General features: G+C 45.8%; 1 protein-coding gene across 1 annotated transcript in view; it reads left to right on the top strand.

Moving 5' to 3' along the window:
• Positions 1-20197, top strand: part of TTC6 (tetratricopeptide repeat domain 6) — a 1229706-nt gene that overhangs the window by 161446 nt on the left and 1048063 nt on the right. The window contains exons 5-6 of the mRNA XM_086936916.1: positions 2209-2418; positions 18741-18900. Coding sequence (XP_086793042.1) covers positions 2209-2418; positions 18741-18900 — 370 coding nt within the window. The remainder of the gene's footprint in view (positions 1-2208; positions 2419-18740; positions 18901-20197) is intronic.

The following is a 20197-nucleotide window of genomic DNA, read 5'->3' as shown; positions in this document are numbered from 1 at the left end:
AAGGCTGTAGCACAGAAACCGCGATTCTCAATATCATCAACGATATACATGGATCACTAGACTCCGATCAATGCTGCCTCCTCATTCTCCTTGACCTCTCTGCATCATTTGATACTGTTGATCACAAACTCCTCATAAGGACTCTCCAAGAAAGAGCCGGCCTTGGCGATGTAGTCCTCAAATGGTTCTCCTCCTTCCTCCACAACCGCACATAAAAAATAAAAATAAAAAACTTTACTTCCGACCTCCAGCAAGTCAACAGAGGAGTCCCTCAAGGCTCGGTGCTTTCACCGTAACTCTTTAATATCTACATGGAACCTCTTTTCAAACTACTTAGAAAAGCCAACATTCACTTCCATCTCTACGCTGATGATACCCAGATGTAACTGGAAACAACCTCTTTCAAAGACATACAAAGACTTAATGATATCTTGAAAGATGTCCAACGTTGGCTCACAAGCAACCACCTGAAACATAACCCTCACAAGACTGAGACACTCCTTATCTCAAATAAGGAAGACAACCCACAAATTGCCGAGTGGTTAAAGGCCATCAATGCACTTAATGGAAATCTTATTCTAGCGGATTCTGTCTAATCCCTAGGCATCACTCTTGATCCAAAACTGAATATGACGAGACACATTACGCATTCGGCCAAAAGTGCGTTCCTTAGCCTCAGACTACTGAACAAATTAAAACCCTACATTCCGCCCAATGATCTCAAACAGGCCACCCAATCTCTGGTTCTGTCAAGAATGGACTATGGGAACACAGTCCTCTCAGGAATTCCAAAATCACACCTGGCTCCCATCAAAACAACGCTACATGCCGCTGCCAGAATGATCACCGTTATCAAGAAATATGATCATATCTCCCCCGCACTCCCCAGCAGAAATGCGGATTAGCTTCAGAACAGCCTGCCTCACCCACAAAGCCCTTCACACCAGCAAACCAGATTACCTGGCGAAAAAACTCATAAAAGCCGGTCAGTCCAGGAACCTAAGAAGCTCAAACTCCCTTCTACTCATCCCACCTAAGACCAGAAAGAAAAAAACTGCTGATCGATCTTTCACCGGAAGCGCTCCCAAAATCTGGAATTCCATTCCCCCTCATATCAGAACCATTCCCTCTTTTGTAGAATTCAAAAGCCAACTCAAAACCCTGTTCCTCAACCGCTCCTTAGGAAGTGGATAGAGGGGAGCAATAAACAATCATCGAGCTCCGCTCCAGCTCTAAGACTCGGAAGATCCTTGCAGACAAAATGTAATTTACTATAATGTGTTGCTCTTTAATTTTTGCGCTCCTCTGTGGATATTTCTCACCTCTATTCTGTATCTGATGATTACTTGTGCTGTACCTACTGTAAAGCGCTCCGATACCCTGGGGTCTGGCCAGTGCTATAGAAAACTTCTTTAAAAAAAAACAAACAAAAAAAAACATGCACAGGCACATCGCACGTTAACCTGCACAAACACACGTTCACATGCTGACATTTACTGCCCTTTGTCTGTACACACACACACACACACCCACACACACAGTTTCGCTTGTTCATACACTGATTAACCTGTACAAAGAAACACATGCATACCCACACCCATACAAAAGCTTACAATTTACAGGAGAGGTCTTGGATACAGTACCGCATCAATTATTGTAGAAGGAAACTGTTTTTGTGTGGTTAAAGGATCAAATGAAACAAGACCTCATAGTTTCTTAACTGTGAATATAATTCACATGAACAATTCTGACAAGATTTGATTAGCACACACTAACTCATGCCGTCAAAAAATCTCAAGAAAAAATGTATTCATAAACAGTTATGATGGAATCTTTTATTCTTTGGATTTAGAGGAAGACTTCTTGCCTTAAAAAAAATTCTGGAGCTTATATTCCGGTGCATATGAAAGACACCTGTTTGAGCCCTGAAGAAGTCCTATATAAGGACGAAACGCGTTGGCTACCCTGGGAAGATTAAAAGAATAAAGAATTTTTCAAAAAAGATTCCATCGTAACTGTTTATGAATACATTTTCTCTTGAGATTTTTTGACTTCATGAGTTAGTGTGTGCTGATCAAATCTTTTCAGAACCATACAAACGCTTAGACATATTTGTCTATGCTCATGCTGACTAACTTTTACTACCACACACACACACACTGCTTCAATATGATCACAGATGGTTGTGTTTGTTCTGTTTTCTTCCAGAGAGTCTGGCCATGGCACCGTTCACCACTTCTGCACATCCGCCCCCAGCCGTGTGCTGCCATTTTCCCTCCAACTTGCTTCCAGAGTGCACCACACCATTGATCGGTTAAGGCCTGTCATGCAGGTAGAGAGAACGCTCCAGGCACTACAGCAAGATGAATGGTGCTTGCCTGACAAACCTTCTACTCCAGACACCTCGGAAACCTTCTGGTATGATATGAAATTTGCCAGAATGAGTATTTATTGGTTTCAACAAGCTGTATTTGTGCTTAACACTATACATTTATTGTAAATCAACACTCCCTAGTGTGCCTCTCTTTTCAGAAAAGTGTAGGTGTTATAACCAACATGAATGTGGCCTTTCCTGACTCCAAGTGGAACAAGGCCCATGCAATTAGGAGTAGACCGGATCAGCATGCTTTGGGTATGACAGGGGCTATGGCAATGTTTGCCAAGAAGTAAAAGGGATGGTACTGGAATATATGGTGCTGAGTTAGAAAAAATAGATGCTACCGGAATATGTGGTGCAGAGGTGGATGCGATGATACCGGAATATGTGGTGCTGAGAAGGAAAAGGGATGGTACTGGAAAATGGGGTGCAGAAAAGGAATTCTATGGGAATGTGTGGTACTGAGAAGGAAAAGGGATGGTACTGGAAAATGTGGTGCAGAAAAGGAATTCTATGGGAATGTGTGGTACTGAGAAGGAAAAGGGATGGGACCGGAATGTGAGATGCTGAGGAGGAGTGGGAAGGTACAGGAATATGTAATGCTGAGAAGGGATGGGAGGGTGCCGGAATATCTGGTGTGGAGGTGGAATGGGATGGTACCAGGGTATTTAGTGCTGAGGAAGAAAGTGATGGTAGTGGACTATGTGATGCAGAGGAGGAAAGGAATAGTACCAGAATAGGTGGTGCAGAGGAAGAACGGGATGGTAGTAGACTATGTGATGCAGAGGAGGAAAGGGATGGTAGTGGACTATGTGATGCAGAGGAGGAAAGGAATAGTACCAGAATAGGTGGTGCAGAGGAGGAAAGGGATGGTAGTGGACTATGTGATGCAGAGGAGGAAAGGAATAGTACCAGAATAGGTGGTGCAGAGGAAGAACGGGATGATAGTGGACTATGTGATGCAGAGGAGGAAAGGAATAGTACCAGAATAGGTGGTGCAGAGGAGGAAAGGGGTGGTAGTGGACTATGAGGTGCAGAGGAGGAAAGGGGTGGTAGTGGACTATGTGATGCAGAGGAGGAAAGGGTTGGTAGTGGAATATGCGATGCAGAGGCGGAAAGGGGTGGTAGTGGATGATGTGGTGCAAAGGAGGAAAGGGATGGTACTGGATTATGTGATGTTGAGCCGTAAAGGGGCTATAGCATATTATGAAGTGCCATTGAAGAGAGGGATGGCAGCGGACTATGTGGTGTTGAGGCGGAAAGGGATTGTGGCGGATTATGTGGTGCCGAGGAGGACTAAGTTGGTAACAGGTTATGTGGTGCAGAGGAGGAAAGGGATGGTAGTGGATTATGCTGGGCAGAGGAAGAAAGGGATGGTACTGGACGATGTGATGTTGAGCAGGAAAGGGGCTATAGTTCATTATGATGTGCCAATGAATTGAGGGATGGCGGCAGATTATGTTGTTTTGAGGAGGAAGGGGGTATCAGTGGATTATGTGGTGCTGAGGAGGAATGAGTTGGTAACAGATTATGTGGTGCAGAGGACGAAAGGGACGGTAGCAGATTATTTGGTGTTTAGGAAAGGGATGGTAGTGGATTATGTGTTGCAGAGGATAGAGATGGTAGTAGATTGTGTTATGTGCTGAGGAGGAGAGTAATGGTCCTGGATTATATGGTGTTGAGGAGGAAGGGGATGGTAACAGATTATGTGGCGCTGAGGGGCAAATGGATGGTACCAGAATATGTGGTGCTGAGGGGAATTATGCGGGCATGAGACACTGGTTCTCAGGTGCCAAATGACTTGTGACAAAGGGGTGAAGTACAGTGCTGTGGCTATTGGGATGTGGAGTGTGGTGCTGTGCTTCTGTGGCTTTGGGGAGTGTGGTACCATGGTACTGCGGATGTAGGGATGTGGAGTGTGGTGCTGTGCTTCTGTGGCTGTGGGGAGTGTGGTACCGTGGTACTGCGGCTGTAGGGATGTGGAGTGTGGTGCTGTGCTTCTGTGGCTGTGGGGAGTGTGGTACCGTGGTACTGCGGCCGGAGGGATGTGGAGTGTGGTGCTGTGCTTCTGTGGCTGTGGGGAGTGTGGTACCGTGGTACTGCGGCTGTAGGGATGTGGAGTGTGGTGCTGTGCTTCTGTGGCTGTGGGGAGTGTGGTACCGTGGTACTGGGACTGTAGGGATGTAGGGATGTAAAGTGTGGGGCTGTGACAGAGTGATGTTGTACTGCAGGTGGGGAGTGTGGTGCTGTGCTTTTGTTGCTGCGGGAGGTGGGGAGTGTGGTGCCATGGTAGTGCGGCTGTAGGGATGTGGAGTGTGGCGCTGTGGCAATGTGGCTGTGGAGTGTGATGTTGTGCTGCAGGTGTGGAGTGTGGTGCTGTGCTTCTGTGGCTGTGGGGGGGTGGGGAGTGTGGTGCTGTGCTTCTGTGGCTGTAGGGGGTGGGGAGTGTGGTGCTGTGGTACTGGGGCTGTAGGGATGTAGAGTTTGGCGCTGTGACAGTGTGATGTTTTACTGCAGGTGTGGAGTGTGGTGCTGTGCTTCTGTGGCTGTGGGGGTGGGGAGTGTGGTGTTGTGGTTCTGTGGCTGTAGGGGGTGTGGAGTGTGGTGCCGTGGTACTGGGGCTGTAGGGATGTAGAGTTTGGCGCTGTGACAGTGTGATGTTGTTGCACTGCAGGTGTGGAGTATGGTGCAATGGTACTGGTGTTGTGGGAATGTTGATTGTGGCGCAGAGGTAGTGGGGATGTGGAGTGTGGTATTAGGATACTGGGAGTGTGAGGATGGGAGTGTTACACTGTGGTACCTCACCTGTGGAGACAGGAAGTCTAGCAGTCTGCTGGGCCGAACTAGAGCTGTGAGGATGTGGAATGCAGCACTGTGGTACTGCACATATGTGTGGTGCTGTTGTACTGTGGCTTTGAAGGCGTGGAGTGTGGCACAATGGTGGTGGGGGATGTGGACTGCCGAGCAATGGTACTTCCGAGGTTGGAATGTGGAACTGTACTACTGGGGCTTCGATGATGTGGAGTGGGGCACTGTGGTACTGAGGCTGAGCATATGTGGAGCATAACGCTGTGGTATTGCATCTGTGAGGGTATAGAGTGTGGCACTGTTGTATTGGGGCTGAATGGCGTGGTTCTGCGCGGAACCTGAGCATGTTCTCCACGAGGCTGTGCAGTAAAGCCGGGTAGAGAACATGCTAAGTGTGCATCACGGTTTGGCTGCCCCAACACGACTGGCCAAAAAGTCATAGGTACTTAAGGTGCACATTATATCACTCCTCCTCACTCTGATGCTTTGAGCCCCGCCCGCCCGCTCCAAGCTCCACTAAAAATAAAATTATCATGAGTTTCTGTTATTATCAGTTTCTTTTTCCTTTGCACTGCTCCAAAAGCAGTGTGGTGATGCCACTTCCAGCTCACAGGATGAGTCCTCTGCCGCGATTGTCCAGAGAGGGCCGAGGATGGCAGGCAGGGTTTCGCGCCAAAGTTCTGCTGCTGTTCACACCAGGCACTGACTCTTTTTTATCCTTCTACTGTTGATCCGTCGAATCAGAGTTCTTGGTTTCAGGAGTTCCACCTGTATACTCAATTTAGAGGTGTTTACGGACAGTGACAGCTAGTAGCCATTGGGCTACCTACCTTAGAGTGTCTACACCCTATTTCTGACCACTTCCGGTGGGAAGTAGTCATAACCCTGACCCAAGAAGACTAATTCCTGCCAAAACAACATGAAGAATCTGAAAAGTGGGGTCCACATCAGGTAGCCCACCATAGGAGTGGTGCTGGCTGACTGTGGGCACACGTCCTAATCTAACACATTTTCCTGTCTGTCTTTCCACCAAAACAAAATGTGGGGTTCGAACAGAAGTGTGAGCACCTCCACTATCTGAGGAGGCCCAGGATCACATATCAAAGGCGGCAGGGCCTTTAAAGCCTCCCACCCTGGATTCTCCATCCTGCTCGTTGGAGGTGTGAACAGTTGCACACAGAGAGTGAGAGCTCTCGCCTCAGGGGGTCAGAAACCTGTATATGGTGGCAGGCTGGTTGAGAGCAGTCAGTCATCACACTAGTAGTTGGTAGGTTTTCAGAGGGTACCTCTAAGGTGTCCTCTGTGTACATTTATTATTAAATCCATCACTGGCATCAGTGGTGGTTTATTAAGACGAGGTATTTGGTACCAACTGCCTTGGGGTACACTAAAGCCATCATGTAGCTGGGGAACTCGTAATAACGAGTCTCCAGCTCACATACTCGTTATGGCTTCCTTATGTACTGGTAATATCTAGGGGTGAACTCCGATATTACCAGGACATGCCCACTCGAGATATGCCCTCACATGGCTACAGTGCACCCTGCCTTAGGGGTGTCTAACCAATGCCACATATATTGCTGCTATTCACGGCACACAGGGATGTGTGCCAGGTCGACTCTACGGTTTTCTCCGCACCAAGACATGCAGGCTGCAATGGCAGTTTGCCTGAGTGCGGTGAGGGTTCCCGTAGGGTGGCACAATTTGTGCTGCAAGCCTTAGGGGCCAACCCACTTTAGGTCCAATGCCCTAGATACCAGAGGTACCATTTTCTAGGGGCTTGTACGGCAGCAAGGTGAATGAAGCACTTCAAGCAATACAAGCAGATACTAAGATGGCACGTTCGCTTGGTAGGTTGCAACGTAGTCAAACTTATAGAGGTTATAAAAGGCGCTTCTTTCAACAAAGACAGCATCTCTCTTATTTTCAGGCCTATAGGCAGAATTCAACGTACAGACAGTACAATACGTAGTGGCAACTGAAAAGACGGCAGAGAGGACAAGGCAACAGCAAAATCCAGGGAGAGCAATACGAGGAAATCAGCCTTCAAGATAGCGGGGCAAAAGTGGAAGGTCATGATTTTCTGGAGAAAGTAGTCCCTGATATTCAGCTGCCAGGCAGGGGGAAGATGCAGTGTAAGTACAAACATTGACAGCAAATAAAAAGGTTTTTGTATGGGTAATTCTCCTGAATCGCCCTCATCCTAACTCTGCATTGGTGTATCAGCAGAGTACATGAAGACATTGCTCCCAACACCGCCTTCATTCGGCTCACTGTTATCTTTACTTTCCTTATCAGCTTCGTCGCCGGAGTTATCAGCTCTTGTACTCTTTTCTGTGAAGAGAATACCATCCCCTTCACCGTATTCACTCTCGCTCCTAGAAACACCAAATCCTGGCTTGGTTCTATCTTTGACTTTTTTGTATTTGTATGGGTCAGTGAAAGTTCGCCTAGCAGCAGTTTCACATTTTCTAAGGATGTCACATACAATTTCTTTATATTCCCATAGAATAATTCAAGAATTTATGATGGGATTATTTAGAGAATTTCCTCCTGTACAAAGGGTGGCATCTGACACAGTTTTAGCAGGTTTGGTGCTCTCCATGCCACTGGAGTCAAGCTATCCTGGCTGATGAGGGCTGAAAGCCCGAAACCAGTCCTAGGATGCTTGTTTCAGTCCAGGGAGGACCTGGCCTGGCAGTTTGGGCTGGACTGTTCCCAATGGGCGCAGGGTCAAGACTGATTTGCATAATGCTGGGTCCAAGATGGAATGGCATGGTGAGCAAATAAAAGATGGATTTAAGCCCAGATTTCTGTACTGAGGTGAATGCATGACATTGTTCTGCATTCTGTCCATCAATTGTTCTTTTTGAATGAGAGTAGCGAGCAGTTTGGTAGCATATTTAGCACAGTTTTGACGCTTAACAGGAATGTAAACACTGCAACCTGCCAGCAATTCCCAACAATGTAAAGGACATAACCATAAGCTTAAAATCCAAGGACAACCTTCATGAGTATTCAAGACAATGACCAGATTACCATATGCAAATGTGATACAGTTGAATATAGCTAGGAGGTTAGATAGGGGTGGCTCATCTTAATGGAACAGATGCCGTAGTACTGCCTGACCCACTGCTGTGTCATTGAGAACTGCTGAGTCCAAACAGTAGTGCCGGGTGAAAACGTGTCTATTATTCAAGGCTGAAGATGTTGCCACTGATCTCGTGGAATGGGCTTGGACTCTAGCTGACAGAGGTGACAGAAATCCACCTGGAAATACTCCTCTTGGATAATGAATAGTGCTGAGGTCTTACAGAAAGATTTTGTTCTTTCTAAATAAACCTTTAGGCAACGTTTGATGTCCAATGAATGCAAAGCTCTCTCAGCCGATGTTATAGGGTTCAGGAAGAATGTTTTAAGAACCACTGGCTCGCTGAGGTGGAAATCAGATGGCAACTTTGGATTAGTTCGGAGCATAACTCCATCTGATCTGAATTGCAAGAAAGGTTCCTTTATTACAAAAGCTTGTATTTCACTGGCTGACGTTAAAGCAAGTGGCAAGGTAGGAATTTGTTTTCTACAGTGTGAATTGGATCAAAGGGTTTTTTTATTAATTGTGAAAGAACTGTGTTCAATTGCCAGGCTGGTGTTGGGGGTCTGACTTGCGGAAACACTTGAAAGATTCCTTTTAGAAACTCTTAACCTATTCTAGAAGACCATAAGGAAGCAGGAGACGATGATCTTCTGTACCAAAAAATGGCCACTAAGTGAACCTTAATAGAACTATGCGCCAAAACTGAATTTGCAAGAAGCAGAAGGTAAGGTAGGATCTGTTCTGGAGAGGAAGACAGTGGATGTAAACTCTCCCGATGACACCAGATGCAGAAACTCTTCCATTTGAGGCGGTATGTCTTATTGGTACTGTCCCCCCCTAGCTTTGGCTAGAATATTGCGGCATTCACTAGAAATGTTCAAATGTCCGAATTCATTGCATTTAGGAGCCAAGCTGACAAATGCAGGCTCTTGAGGTCCGGACGTAGTATCTGCCCCTGGTTCATAGTCAGGAGATCTGGAATCACTGGAAGTTTGAAGTGTGGGACTTGCGATAGGAGAAGCATTTCTGTGTACCAGTGTTGACACAGCCATGCCGGATCAGTTTGCATTTCAGAAAAGGTGGTGGAGATGAACAGAGTGTCTGAATTAAGCAGACCACTCTTACCCAGTCCAAAGATCAGGGCTTGATCCATCACCGTTATTTAGCTCACTGCACCATCCCAGCTCAGAACCTGGCTATATGCAAATCAGTCTGTCCCTGGCCCAGTGCATCATGGGAACAGGGCAGACTAAACTACCAAGCCAATTCTTCACCAGAAAGGAGACAAGCTTCCGGGGACCGGTTTCTGGCATTTCAGCCGTCGTCGGCCCGGCTTGCTTGAATCCTGATGGTGCAGTGAGCAAGGGACTCATGTCTGAGTATACCCTGCCACACCTATAGTGGCCAAAAACGATTCAGAAAAGGGGGTGGTGATGAACAGAGTGTCTGAATTAAGCAGACCACTCTTACCCAGTCCAAAGATCAGGGCTTGATCCATCACCGTTATTTAGCTCACTGCACCATCCCAGCTCAGAACCTGGCTATATGCAAATCAGTCTGTCCCTGGCCCAGCGCATCATGGGAACAGGGCAGACTTAACTACCAAGCCAATTCTTCACCAGAAAGGAGACAAGCTTCCGGGGACCGGTTTCTGGCATTTCAGCCGTCAGCGGCCCAGCTTGATTGAATCCTGATTGTGCAGTGAGCAAGGGACTCATGTCTGAGTATACCCTGCCACACCTATAGTGGCTAAAAACGATTCAGAAAAGGGGGTGGTGATGAACAGAGTGTCTGAATTAAGCAGACCACTCTTACCCAGTCCAAAGATCAGGGCTTGATCCATCACCGTTATTTAGCTCACTGCACCATCCCAGCTCAGAACCTGGCTATATGCAAATCAGTCTGTCCCTGGCCCAGTGCATCATGGGAACAGGGCAGACTAAACTACTAAGCCAATTCTTCACCAGAAAGGAGACAAGCTTCCGGGGACCGGTTTCTGGCATTTCAGCCGTCGTCGGCCCGGTTGCTTGAATCCTGATGGTGCAGTGAGCAAGGGACTCATGTCTGAGTATACCCTGCCACACCTATAGTGGTCAAAAACGATTCAGAAAAGGGGGTGGTGATGAACAGAGTGTCTGAATTAAGCAGAACATTTTTACCAGTCCAAAGATCAGGGCTTGATCCATCACCGTTATTTAGCTCACTGCACCATCCCAGCTCAGAACCTGGCTATATGCAAATCAGTCTGTCCCTGGCCCAGTGCATCATGGGAACAGGGCAGACTAAACTACCAAGCCAATTCTTCACCAGAAAGGAGACAAGCTTCCGGGGACCAGTTTCTGGCATTTCACCCGTCGTCGGCCCGGCTTGCTTGAATCCTGATGGTGCAGTGAGCAAGGGACTCATGTCTGAGTATACCTTGCCACACCTATAGTGGCCAAAAACGATTCAGAAAAGGGGGTGGTGATGAACAGAGTGTCTGAATTAAGCAGACCACTCTTACCCAGTCCAAAGATCAGGGCTTGATCCATCACCGTTATTTAGCTCACTGCACCATCCCAGCTCAGAACCTGGATATATGCAAATCAGTCTGTCCCTGGCCCAGCGCATCATGGGAACAGGGCAGACTTAACTACCAAGCCAATTCTTCACCAGAAAGGAGACAAGCTTCCGGGGACCGGTTTCTGGCATTTCAGCCGTCAGCGGCCCGGCTTGCTTGAATCCTGATTGTGCAGTGAGCAAGGGACTCATGTCTGAGTATACCCTGCCACACCTATAGTGGCCAAAAACGATTCAGAAAAGGGGGTGGTGATGAACAGAGTGTCTGAATTAAGCAGACCACTCTTACCCAGTCCAAAGATCAGGGCTTGATCCATCACCGTTATTTAGCTCACTGCACCATCCCAGCTCAGAACCTGGCTATATGCAAATCAGTCTGTCCCTGGCCCAGTGCATCATGGGAACAGGGCAGATTAAACTACTAAGCCAATTCTTCACCAGAAAGGAGACAAGCTTCCGGGGACCGGTTTCTGGCATTTCAGCCGTCGTCGGCCCGGTTGCTTGAATCCTGATGGTGCAGTGAGCAAGGGACTCATGTCTGAGTATACCCTGCCACACCTATAGTGGTCAAAAACGATTCAGAAAAGGGGGTGGTGATGAACAGAGTGTCTGAATTAAGCAGAACATTTTTACCAGTCCAAAGATCAGGGCTTGATCCATCACCGTTATTTAGCTCACTGCACCATCCCAGCTCAGAACCTGGCTATATGCAAATCAGTCTGTCCCTGGCCCAGTGCATCATGGGAACAGGGCAGACTAAACTACCAAGCCAATTCTTCACCAGAAAGGAGACAAGCTTCCTTGGACCGGTTTCTGGCATTTCAGCCGTCGTCGGCCCGACTTGCTTGAATCCTGATGGTGCAGTGAGCAAGGGACTCATGTCTGAGTATACCCTGCCACACCTATAGTGGCCAAAAACGATTCAGAAAAGGGGGTGGTGATGAACAGAGTGTCTGAATTAAGCAGACCACTCTTACCCAGTCCAAAGATCAGGGCTTGATCCATCACCGTTATTTAGCTCACTGCACCATCCCAGCTCAGAACCTGGCTATATGCAAATCAGTCTGTCCCTGGCCCAGTGCATCATGGGAACAGGCCAGACTAAACTACCAAGCCAATTCTTCACCAGAAAGGAGACAAGCTTCCGGGGACCGGTTTCTGGCATTTCAGCCGTCGTCGGCCCGGCTTGCTAGAATCCTGATGGTGCAGTGAGCAAGGGACTCATGTCTGAATATACCCTGCCACACCTATAGTGGCCAAAAACGATTCAGAAAAGGGGGTGGTGATGAACAGAGTGTCTGAATTAAGCAGACCACTCTTACCCAGTCCAAAGATCAGGGCTTGATCCATCACCGTTATTTAGCTCACTGCACCATCCCAGCTCAGAACCTGGCTATATACAAATCAGTCTGTCCCTGGCCCAGTGCATCATGGGAACAGGGCAGACTAAACTACCAAGCCAATTCTTCACCAGAAAGGAGACAAGCTTCCGGGGACCGGTTTCTGGCATTTCAGCCGTCGTCGGCCCGGCTTGCTTGAATCCTGATGGTGAAGAATTGGCTTGGTAGTTTAGTTTGTTTGCATGGCTCGACTTTCATCTTTCTCAGAACTCTTGGAAGAAAAGAAATGGGAGGAAAAGCATAAGGAAATATGCTGGATCATGCAATTGAAAAGGCATTCTCCCATCACCCCTGTTGGGGATGCCAACTTGCATGGTACCAGCATTTGCTGTTCTGGGGAGTTGCAAATAGGTCCAAGTTCGGTGTGCCCCAACGCAGGAATACATTCTTCAGAGTCTGGTGGTGCAGCTCCCATTCGTGACACAATGATGTCAGTCGGTTTAACGTGTCTGCAATTGTGTTCTGCTGCCCTGGAAAATGTTCTGCTCAAAGGCAGATCTCGTGGTCTATGGCCTATTCCAACAACGTTTGGGCTTCCTCAGAGAGAAGGCGAGATTTCGTGCCCCCCTTGTTTATTTACATAGTGCATTGTTGTGGTATTGTCCGTTCGGACCATTGATGAAGTCTGTTTCCTGGGCAGCAACGCCTGGAGGGCCAGATACACAGCCTTCAACTCTAACAAATTTATGTGAGATTGAGTTTGAGCATGATGCCACTTTCCGCTTACTTGGAATTCTTGTAGGTAAGCTCTCCCTCCCTCTAAGGACACATCTTTTGTGATCACTAGTGGTGCGGCCTCCTGATGCAAGGGCATCCCTGCTGACAGATGGTCTGTGTCTAAACACCACTCTAAGGCCTTACGAGGAGTTACTCTGACCATGTCGTCGAATGAACCTACCGACTGCACATACTGTCTGTCCAGCTCCTCCTGGTATGACCGCATCCTGAGACGACAAAACGGAATCAGTGGTATGCATGACAACGTCATCCCAATAAGTGATTTTACTTTTTTCTTTTGATGGAATTTGCCTTAACAAGGAATCGTTGCTGAGGTATGCTTTTAAACCGACCATGTCAAGTAGCACTCCTAAGAAGACAATCTTTTGTGACGGATTCTGACTGGATTTTTGCAGATTTATAATCAGACCCAAGCTTCTGGAAAGATCTGTGCAGGCCTCTGTGGACTTTCTCGCTTGGACGGGGCTTTGATAAGCCAGTCGTCCACATACGAGAAGACTTGATGTTGCCGCTGTCTGAGAAATCCTGCATTTGGAGCAAGACACTTTGTAAAAATCCTGGGCGCCGATTTGAGACCAAATGTGAGCACTATGAACTGGCAGTGGCATTCGACTACCACCAATCTTAAGTATTTTCTGTATTTTGGGTGAATAGGCACATGGAAATAGGCATCTTGGAGGTCTACTGTTGTCATGAAATCAAGCTGGTTCAGGAGCTTTAGTACCTCTTGTATTGTTATCATTCTGAAAGATTGTTTTTCAGATATAGATTGAGATTTTGAAGGTCCATAATTTGTCTCCACTGCCTGACTTCTTTTTGATTAAGCAGAAACGGGAGTAGAAACATGTGCCCCTGATTGAGAATGGTACTTTCTCTATTGCCCCTTTGTATGGCATGCTCTTTACCTCCTGTTGAAGAGCCTGGAGATGGTTTTGGTGGGAGGCTTGTTTGGGAGTTGAAGGCGGTGTTTGAGTAAATTCTAGAGGGTGTCCAAATTGAACTAGGTGCAGAACCCACTAGTCCATAGTATTAGCTTGCCACTGGTGGAGGAAGTGTGAAATGTTGCCTCCCAGACGGGTAGGATGAGATTGAAACAATTGGGTTGGTGACCTTAGATTTGGAGCCAGAGCCGGAGATGCATTATTGGCGGTGGCTAGTATCCTTACCAACCCTTGACGTCTTTCCTCTATCTGCTCTGACATAGGATGTCTGAGGCGGTTGTCTTTGTTTAAACTGAGGTCTGTATGACTGTGACATGGAAGAATACGCCGGGTAACAATATTGCTGGTAACCCTCCTCTATAGGAAGGTTGACCTCTAACCTTTGGTCTCTGAAAGGAAGTTTTCCGGAACTGCATTGTCCTCAAAGTCTTGGCAGTGTCTGTGTCTGCCTTGATGGTTTTAAGGGCTTCCTCTACATGCTCCAATATTTTGTTTTGGAGCTCAGGGCGAAAGGAGGTAGCCATTAGCCAGCCCTGTCTCCATAGAACTGCTGAACCAGCGAGTTGTCTGAATCGGTTGTTTTACGTTGCAATGCATGCCTTTACTAACTATGTGTTACAACGCAAATGCTATTAGCGCATAACTTTTACCATGAAATTGTCTTTACCACTCATACCTTTACAACGATTTTCATTGTAAAATCATGCATTGTAATGGTATTTTCATTGTATAGGTTATCTCCGATCCCTGCCCTAATTCCTTTTACTACTCCCCTGTGTCTTTCCCCCTCCAACTCTCTTTTTTTAATTAAACCCCTTCCCTGTACCCTTGTGCGACCCTCTGCCCCCACCCACAAACCCTTCTATTAAATACCCCTCCACGGAACCCTTAAAATGTACCCCTGCGCGACACGACCCCATCATTCCATAAAAAAAAAAAACTGAAATCCCCCTTACCTTTCCACGTCCTCTCCTCTTCAAGCTCTTCCGGGGTGCGTAGCACCTCATAAAGAAGGTGCGGAAGTGTCTTTCCGTTTCCTATAACGACGCCGATTGCCTTCTCATCTTTCAACAACGACGGAAACAGGTGAATTTTTTTTGTGGTGGGGGGGCAGACCCCTGAAGCCCCCTTTTTGAAACACACAAATTTTGTCGGGGGGTGTGGGGAGACCCCCCAAACCTCCTTTTTTACGTATAGCCTTTAACACACATGCCTTTACTACGTATCTCATAGTAAAAGAATGCGTGGTAAAGGCTATACGTGGTAACCAAGCATGCGTTGTAACGCAGACGTGGTTAAAGTTATGCATGGAAACGGCTGCGTTGTAGTGGCTGTTTCCCGTCTGAATCCTGTTACGGCAACATCCATCACTGAGTCTATAATCTCATTTGATGTTCTTTCCCCTTCATGCAATGTCTTTTTTACCTCCTCTTACATCTTCCGGCAATTGATCAATATAGGAAGCAATGTCCGACCACATTTGGTGATCTTAGAGCCCTAAAATCGCCAAGGAATATGCTGTACGAGCTGACATTGATGAGAATCTTTTCCCAATAGAATCTAAACGTCTGCCCTCTTTGTCCAGTTGTGCAGAATGGGAAACTGTAGGATTCTTCGAACAGTGTTGAGTGGCCTGCATTACTACTGAGTCCGGTTTTGGGTGTCCTGTGAAGCTCACTGTGGGTCCTCAGTTGATTTATACTTTTTATCTAGACGTGGGAGCTCCGCTGGCACAGATGCTGGGTTCTTCCTTATTCTACTCCTTCCTCCCAAAGATAATCAATTATGGGAATAGCCCTCAGTGACTTACAAAAAGGTCCGCCTGTTTGGAAGACATTGGAATGGCAAACCTTTTCGCAGCACGCTCCAACAGATTGAGAAATTCCCCAATATCCTCAGGTTGGGAATCTACCAGAGGAGGAACAGGTGAAGCGGGAGAAAACATCTTCTAGTTCCCCTATTCAGAAGCTGTATCATGAAGGTCCCCTTCCTCCTCAGAAGAAACATGGTTCCTGGGCAGGAACAGATTGTTGAGTATTTGGCACTGAAAGGATCGTAGGAGCTCTAACTATCACTGGCGATGCTACAGGAGGAGGAAGAGGCATAATAGACGGGTCCAAAGGCGGGAATCGCTGTCTGTAGTCCGGCAGCATAAACTGCAACTCATTCAATAATGCAGACAGCATTGTAACCATTTCCTCATAGTACTGATGATGTTGTTCAGGTTGGGTAAAATAAGTTTGAGCATAGTAATGTTGGTCTTCATCATCCTCATCATCGTCTGGTTGGCACTTGACATGTAATTCTGAAGGGCTATATGCAACCCCAAAGGGACCTTCGTCCTCATCCTCAGAATCTCCCTTCTCCAAAAGGTGTGTGGGTAAGAGAGGAGTAATTTTGCTGGGTGAGGTGTGTTCAGGCATGATTTCTGATGCAGAACCTTTTTTGGCATAGTCATTTTTAAAGATGTTATCTTCGTCGATGATTGCGTCGACGGATGTGTCGACGATTGCGTTGACGACGGCGTCTTCGCTTCTACAGCCTTGACTGTACCTGCCGTAGGCGATGTTATTAACCACAGATGACTTTGACGACGGAGGAGACTTCGTCGATGCCCGCAGGGTCGCCGTCGGTAGAGACTAAGTCGACGCCAGTGACTTCAATTTCGTCAACGGCAATGAGTCTGTCGACAGTGGAACACTGGTCGACTTTGATGACCTCGCCGACCCTTATTGCGTTCTCGACTTTCCGTTGACGGTGGCGACGTTGATGATGATCTCGTCAACGGTATCTTCTTCTACAAGAGCTTCGTCGATGGTGTGTCAGCCTCCTTGTGAGATATCAAGGAGATGGTTGATGAAACTAGACCTCGCGCCGACAATGTAAGGGTCGTCAACGACGATGAAATAGCCATAGTGTAGTCGACATGTCAGAAAGGCATCCTCTTGTCGTCGAACACGCTGAATTACTTTTCTTCACTGTATAAGAACTTCCTGACAGAATTTCAGAAGTAGGTTTTTTGAAAGTCAGTTTGAGTTCTGTCAGAGCTGTTTTTGGTTCAGCCACAGTCCTGCATGGCTGTTCTTTTTTATGAGATCCTTTGCGCTCCGAGGAAGACTCATGAGAAGACTTCTTGGCAACTTAGTATTTGTGGCACATTGCACTTTCTGCAAAATTTGCACGTAATGTAAATTGATTGCATATGGTACTTTATTGCAAAATTTGCACACAAATGTCAAATTGATAGCACTTGTCACTTTTGCTAAATCTGCATGAAATGTAATTTAATTGCATATGGTATTTTATTGCAATATTTGCACATAATGTAAAACTGTTAGAACCTGGCACTTTTTCTGCGATTTTGCACGAATATAATTTGCCTATGTTGTATATAAAGTTACCCAGCAAATATTTGAGAATCTAATGTGGGCTGTTAAAAATAGTTTTGTATTTTAATAAGATGCTTATATGGTTGTCATTGACAAACCGGATAAAGGTTTTGAAAGAAAATGACTCCTTGGCTTCCTTTTTAGCGGGTTCTTTATCAGACTGCGATGACTCTCTTGTAGATGTAGACTGGTCACTCTTGGAGTCTGATACAGGGTCTGATATTAGTTTTAAATTTCTTAAGCCAGATGAGAAGACATTCTTCTCTGTCTCTAAGGGTCTTATTAGAAAAAGTATGTCAAATCTTGCATTCAGACGCCTTATGAGATGAATATTGACAGTAAATGTAATTATTGTGGGGATCATCCACATAAAGTCTTTTCTTCAGGCAAGTGGCTCATTCTCCGAAGAGAGCCTTCTTAGCCTTGTCAGACATAGTCCAAATATACTGAAGACCCACAAAAGTAGGAAGATGATATTAAGAAATATATATAAAATTGTACTTTCCTTTTGAAAAAGTCCACAATTCTCTTTTCTTGATAAGAAAACTGAGCAGAGCTCAGACAAGACTCCCTAGCGCAACGTGCGGTAGAAAATCTGAGGTTCTGAGTTTCCTTCAGGAGTGTTCTAGAGGGAGATTACTGCTGATTGGTTGAGGCAAACGTTTGGTCCTTTTCTTTATAAGGACTAGGATAGGTTATTAAACTAAGAGGCCTAGGCCTCTCAGTAGTCTATACCTATTACTGTATTATGATTATTTAAAACTGCTACTACTATTTTAGGTACCAGGGACGTCATGACGACGGGGAATGATTAAAGTATGTGAATCTATGACAGTTCCACTACTGGAGTAACTACAGTTCTTCAGAATTAGTATTTTTGATAGATTCACTTTTGAGGTGCCTCCTTCTCTTCTGACGTTCTTTATGTTGCGTTACTTGCCTGGATAATCTGTGCAGTGGGGCCTTTGGGAGGAGGGGGCAATATATCTCTGAAGATCTTGTTATAACCTGATGTGGATGAACTTCACATAGTCTGCCTCTGTACCAGTGTTGGTTGAGTGTTTATATGCCCTAGTATTTTAACTCTGATTACTGATAGAACCAGCTAAATGTCCGGGAATAATTCCAACATGTTTATTTATAAAAGATATCAATGCTGGAGAAGGATAGCTAATGGTAAGTAATTTATTTCTACTTTGCTGACCCTCAATGTGTTCCCGGACAAGTCAGGTCACTTTGCAAGCGCATTGGAGCTCAGTCACCACTAGTGACTTCTGGGGCTCTCATAAAATGTAAATGATTGAATGGATTTAGGATGTGCTTGTACAAATGCTGTGCAAAAAAGGTGTAATTTTGACTGAATCTGTACATTCCACTTGATATACAAGATTAATACTGAAACAAGGTTTTTCTCAAATGTGTTTGTGAATGCAGCCTTTTCCATGAAGGAATTCCTGTCTCTGCGCTGTTGGACACCCATGTGAAGGATAGTGTGGTCATGCTTCCTCCTCGAACCGAGGATAGTCTAGAAGAGTGGCAAAGAGTGGCAGAGTACTACGTGGAAGGCCCTCGCTTGGGACTTGTCGGAGGAAAGGTGAGGGGAGCCCTTGACATGCAATGTGTCCTCTTGAAATCACCAGCCTTTCCCTCTTCTGCCCAGACCCACACTTTGGGAAGAGAAAACATGTGAACCCCTCTTCTCCCTCATGTTAGAACGATTACTCTTATTTCTCAGCCATGGTTCAAGAATTCATAATCATGATCACCTGGGTATTCAGTTTCTAGTAAGTAAAGATTTGTCTGCATAGGTCAGTTAAGTTCCACAGAGCCTGCAGGGAGAGTTACTCTGTAGGACCAAATGCCCTCACACACCTGGATAGGTGTCACGCTTCATCATTGGGCTTTTGCTCCAAGTCGGGTGGGCGCTGCAATGCCTGACTGGCACCCGCAATGGGAGCTCTTTACGGGAGATCTTTTTATAAGCCTTCTGGTGAAGTGTGGTAGTGTTGGTAAAGTTGTAGGTTGCTGTGTTTTAAGTAAATATGTGAAAGAGTGGGATAAAAATAGGGCAGGGGTCCTCTGCAGAAATATTTTAATGACTGAGTCCTACTGCCTATGTTAATATGTGGTACCGCCTACCAGAAGTGGTTATCTGAGGTAGCTGAAGGTCAATATGTTTCAACCCTAATTTAGTCATATGAATGATCACGCAGACAATAAAAACCTAATCAACACAGTGACTGGGTTTCGATATAGGAGTTCATTTGTGTTACTCCCAACCCCCTATACTTCTCTATGTCTCAATATAGGTAAACAAAACCAAAATAACTTTATTCAGAATCTTTTTATCGATCCATAAAAGTCATAGTATAAAATATGTCTTACAATAAAAAACTATTTTTTTACATGATGCCATGCGTTACAGTTTAAAAACTCATTCAATAGATTGTTGCAAACTCCATTAATAAAACACATCTTACTTTTGCAGAATTACAAATATTATCAAACTAACATCATCTTCCAGTCATCTTCATAAACTAGATTATCCAAAAATACAAGGGATTACCTTCTTTTTATAGCCCACGTTATGTATCCTGCAGCGGCTCGACATGCTAATTCATTATCAAGGATACATAAAAAATTCATGACATCCTTACAGAAGAAGAGTTTATCCAGTATTGGAATATCTTTCATGGAGTCACATGCCTGAATCATTCCCCGTCGTTGAGATGGGAGTCTCTTTCACCGTGGGGCTTCCATCTCGACAACGGGGAATGATTCAGGCATGTGAATCTATGAAAGATACCAATACTGGATAACCGCAGTTACAGGTAAGTAACGTGTTTTCTTATCCAGTATTGGGGTATCTTTCATAGATTCACATGCCTGAA

Source organism: Lissotriton vulgaris, chromosome 9, assembly GCF_964263255.1.
Source record: "Lissotriton vulgaris chromosome 9, aLisVul1.2, whole genome shotgun sequence".
Lineage (NCBI taxonomy): Eukaryota > Metazoa > Chordata > Amphibia > Caudata > Salamandridae > Lissotriton > Lissotriton vulgaris.
The sequence above is the reverse complement of the archived record's forward strand: the minus strand, read 5'-3'. Positions and strand labels throughout refer to the sequence as shown.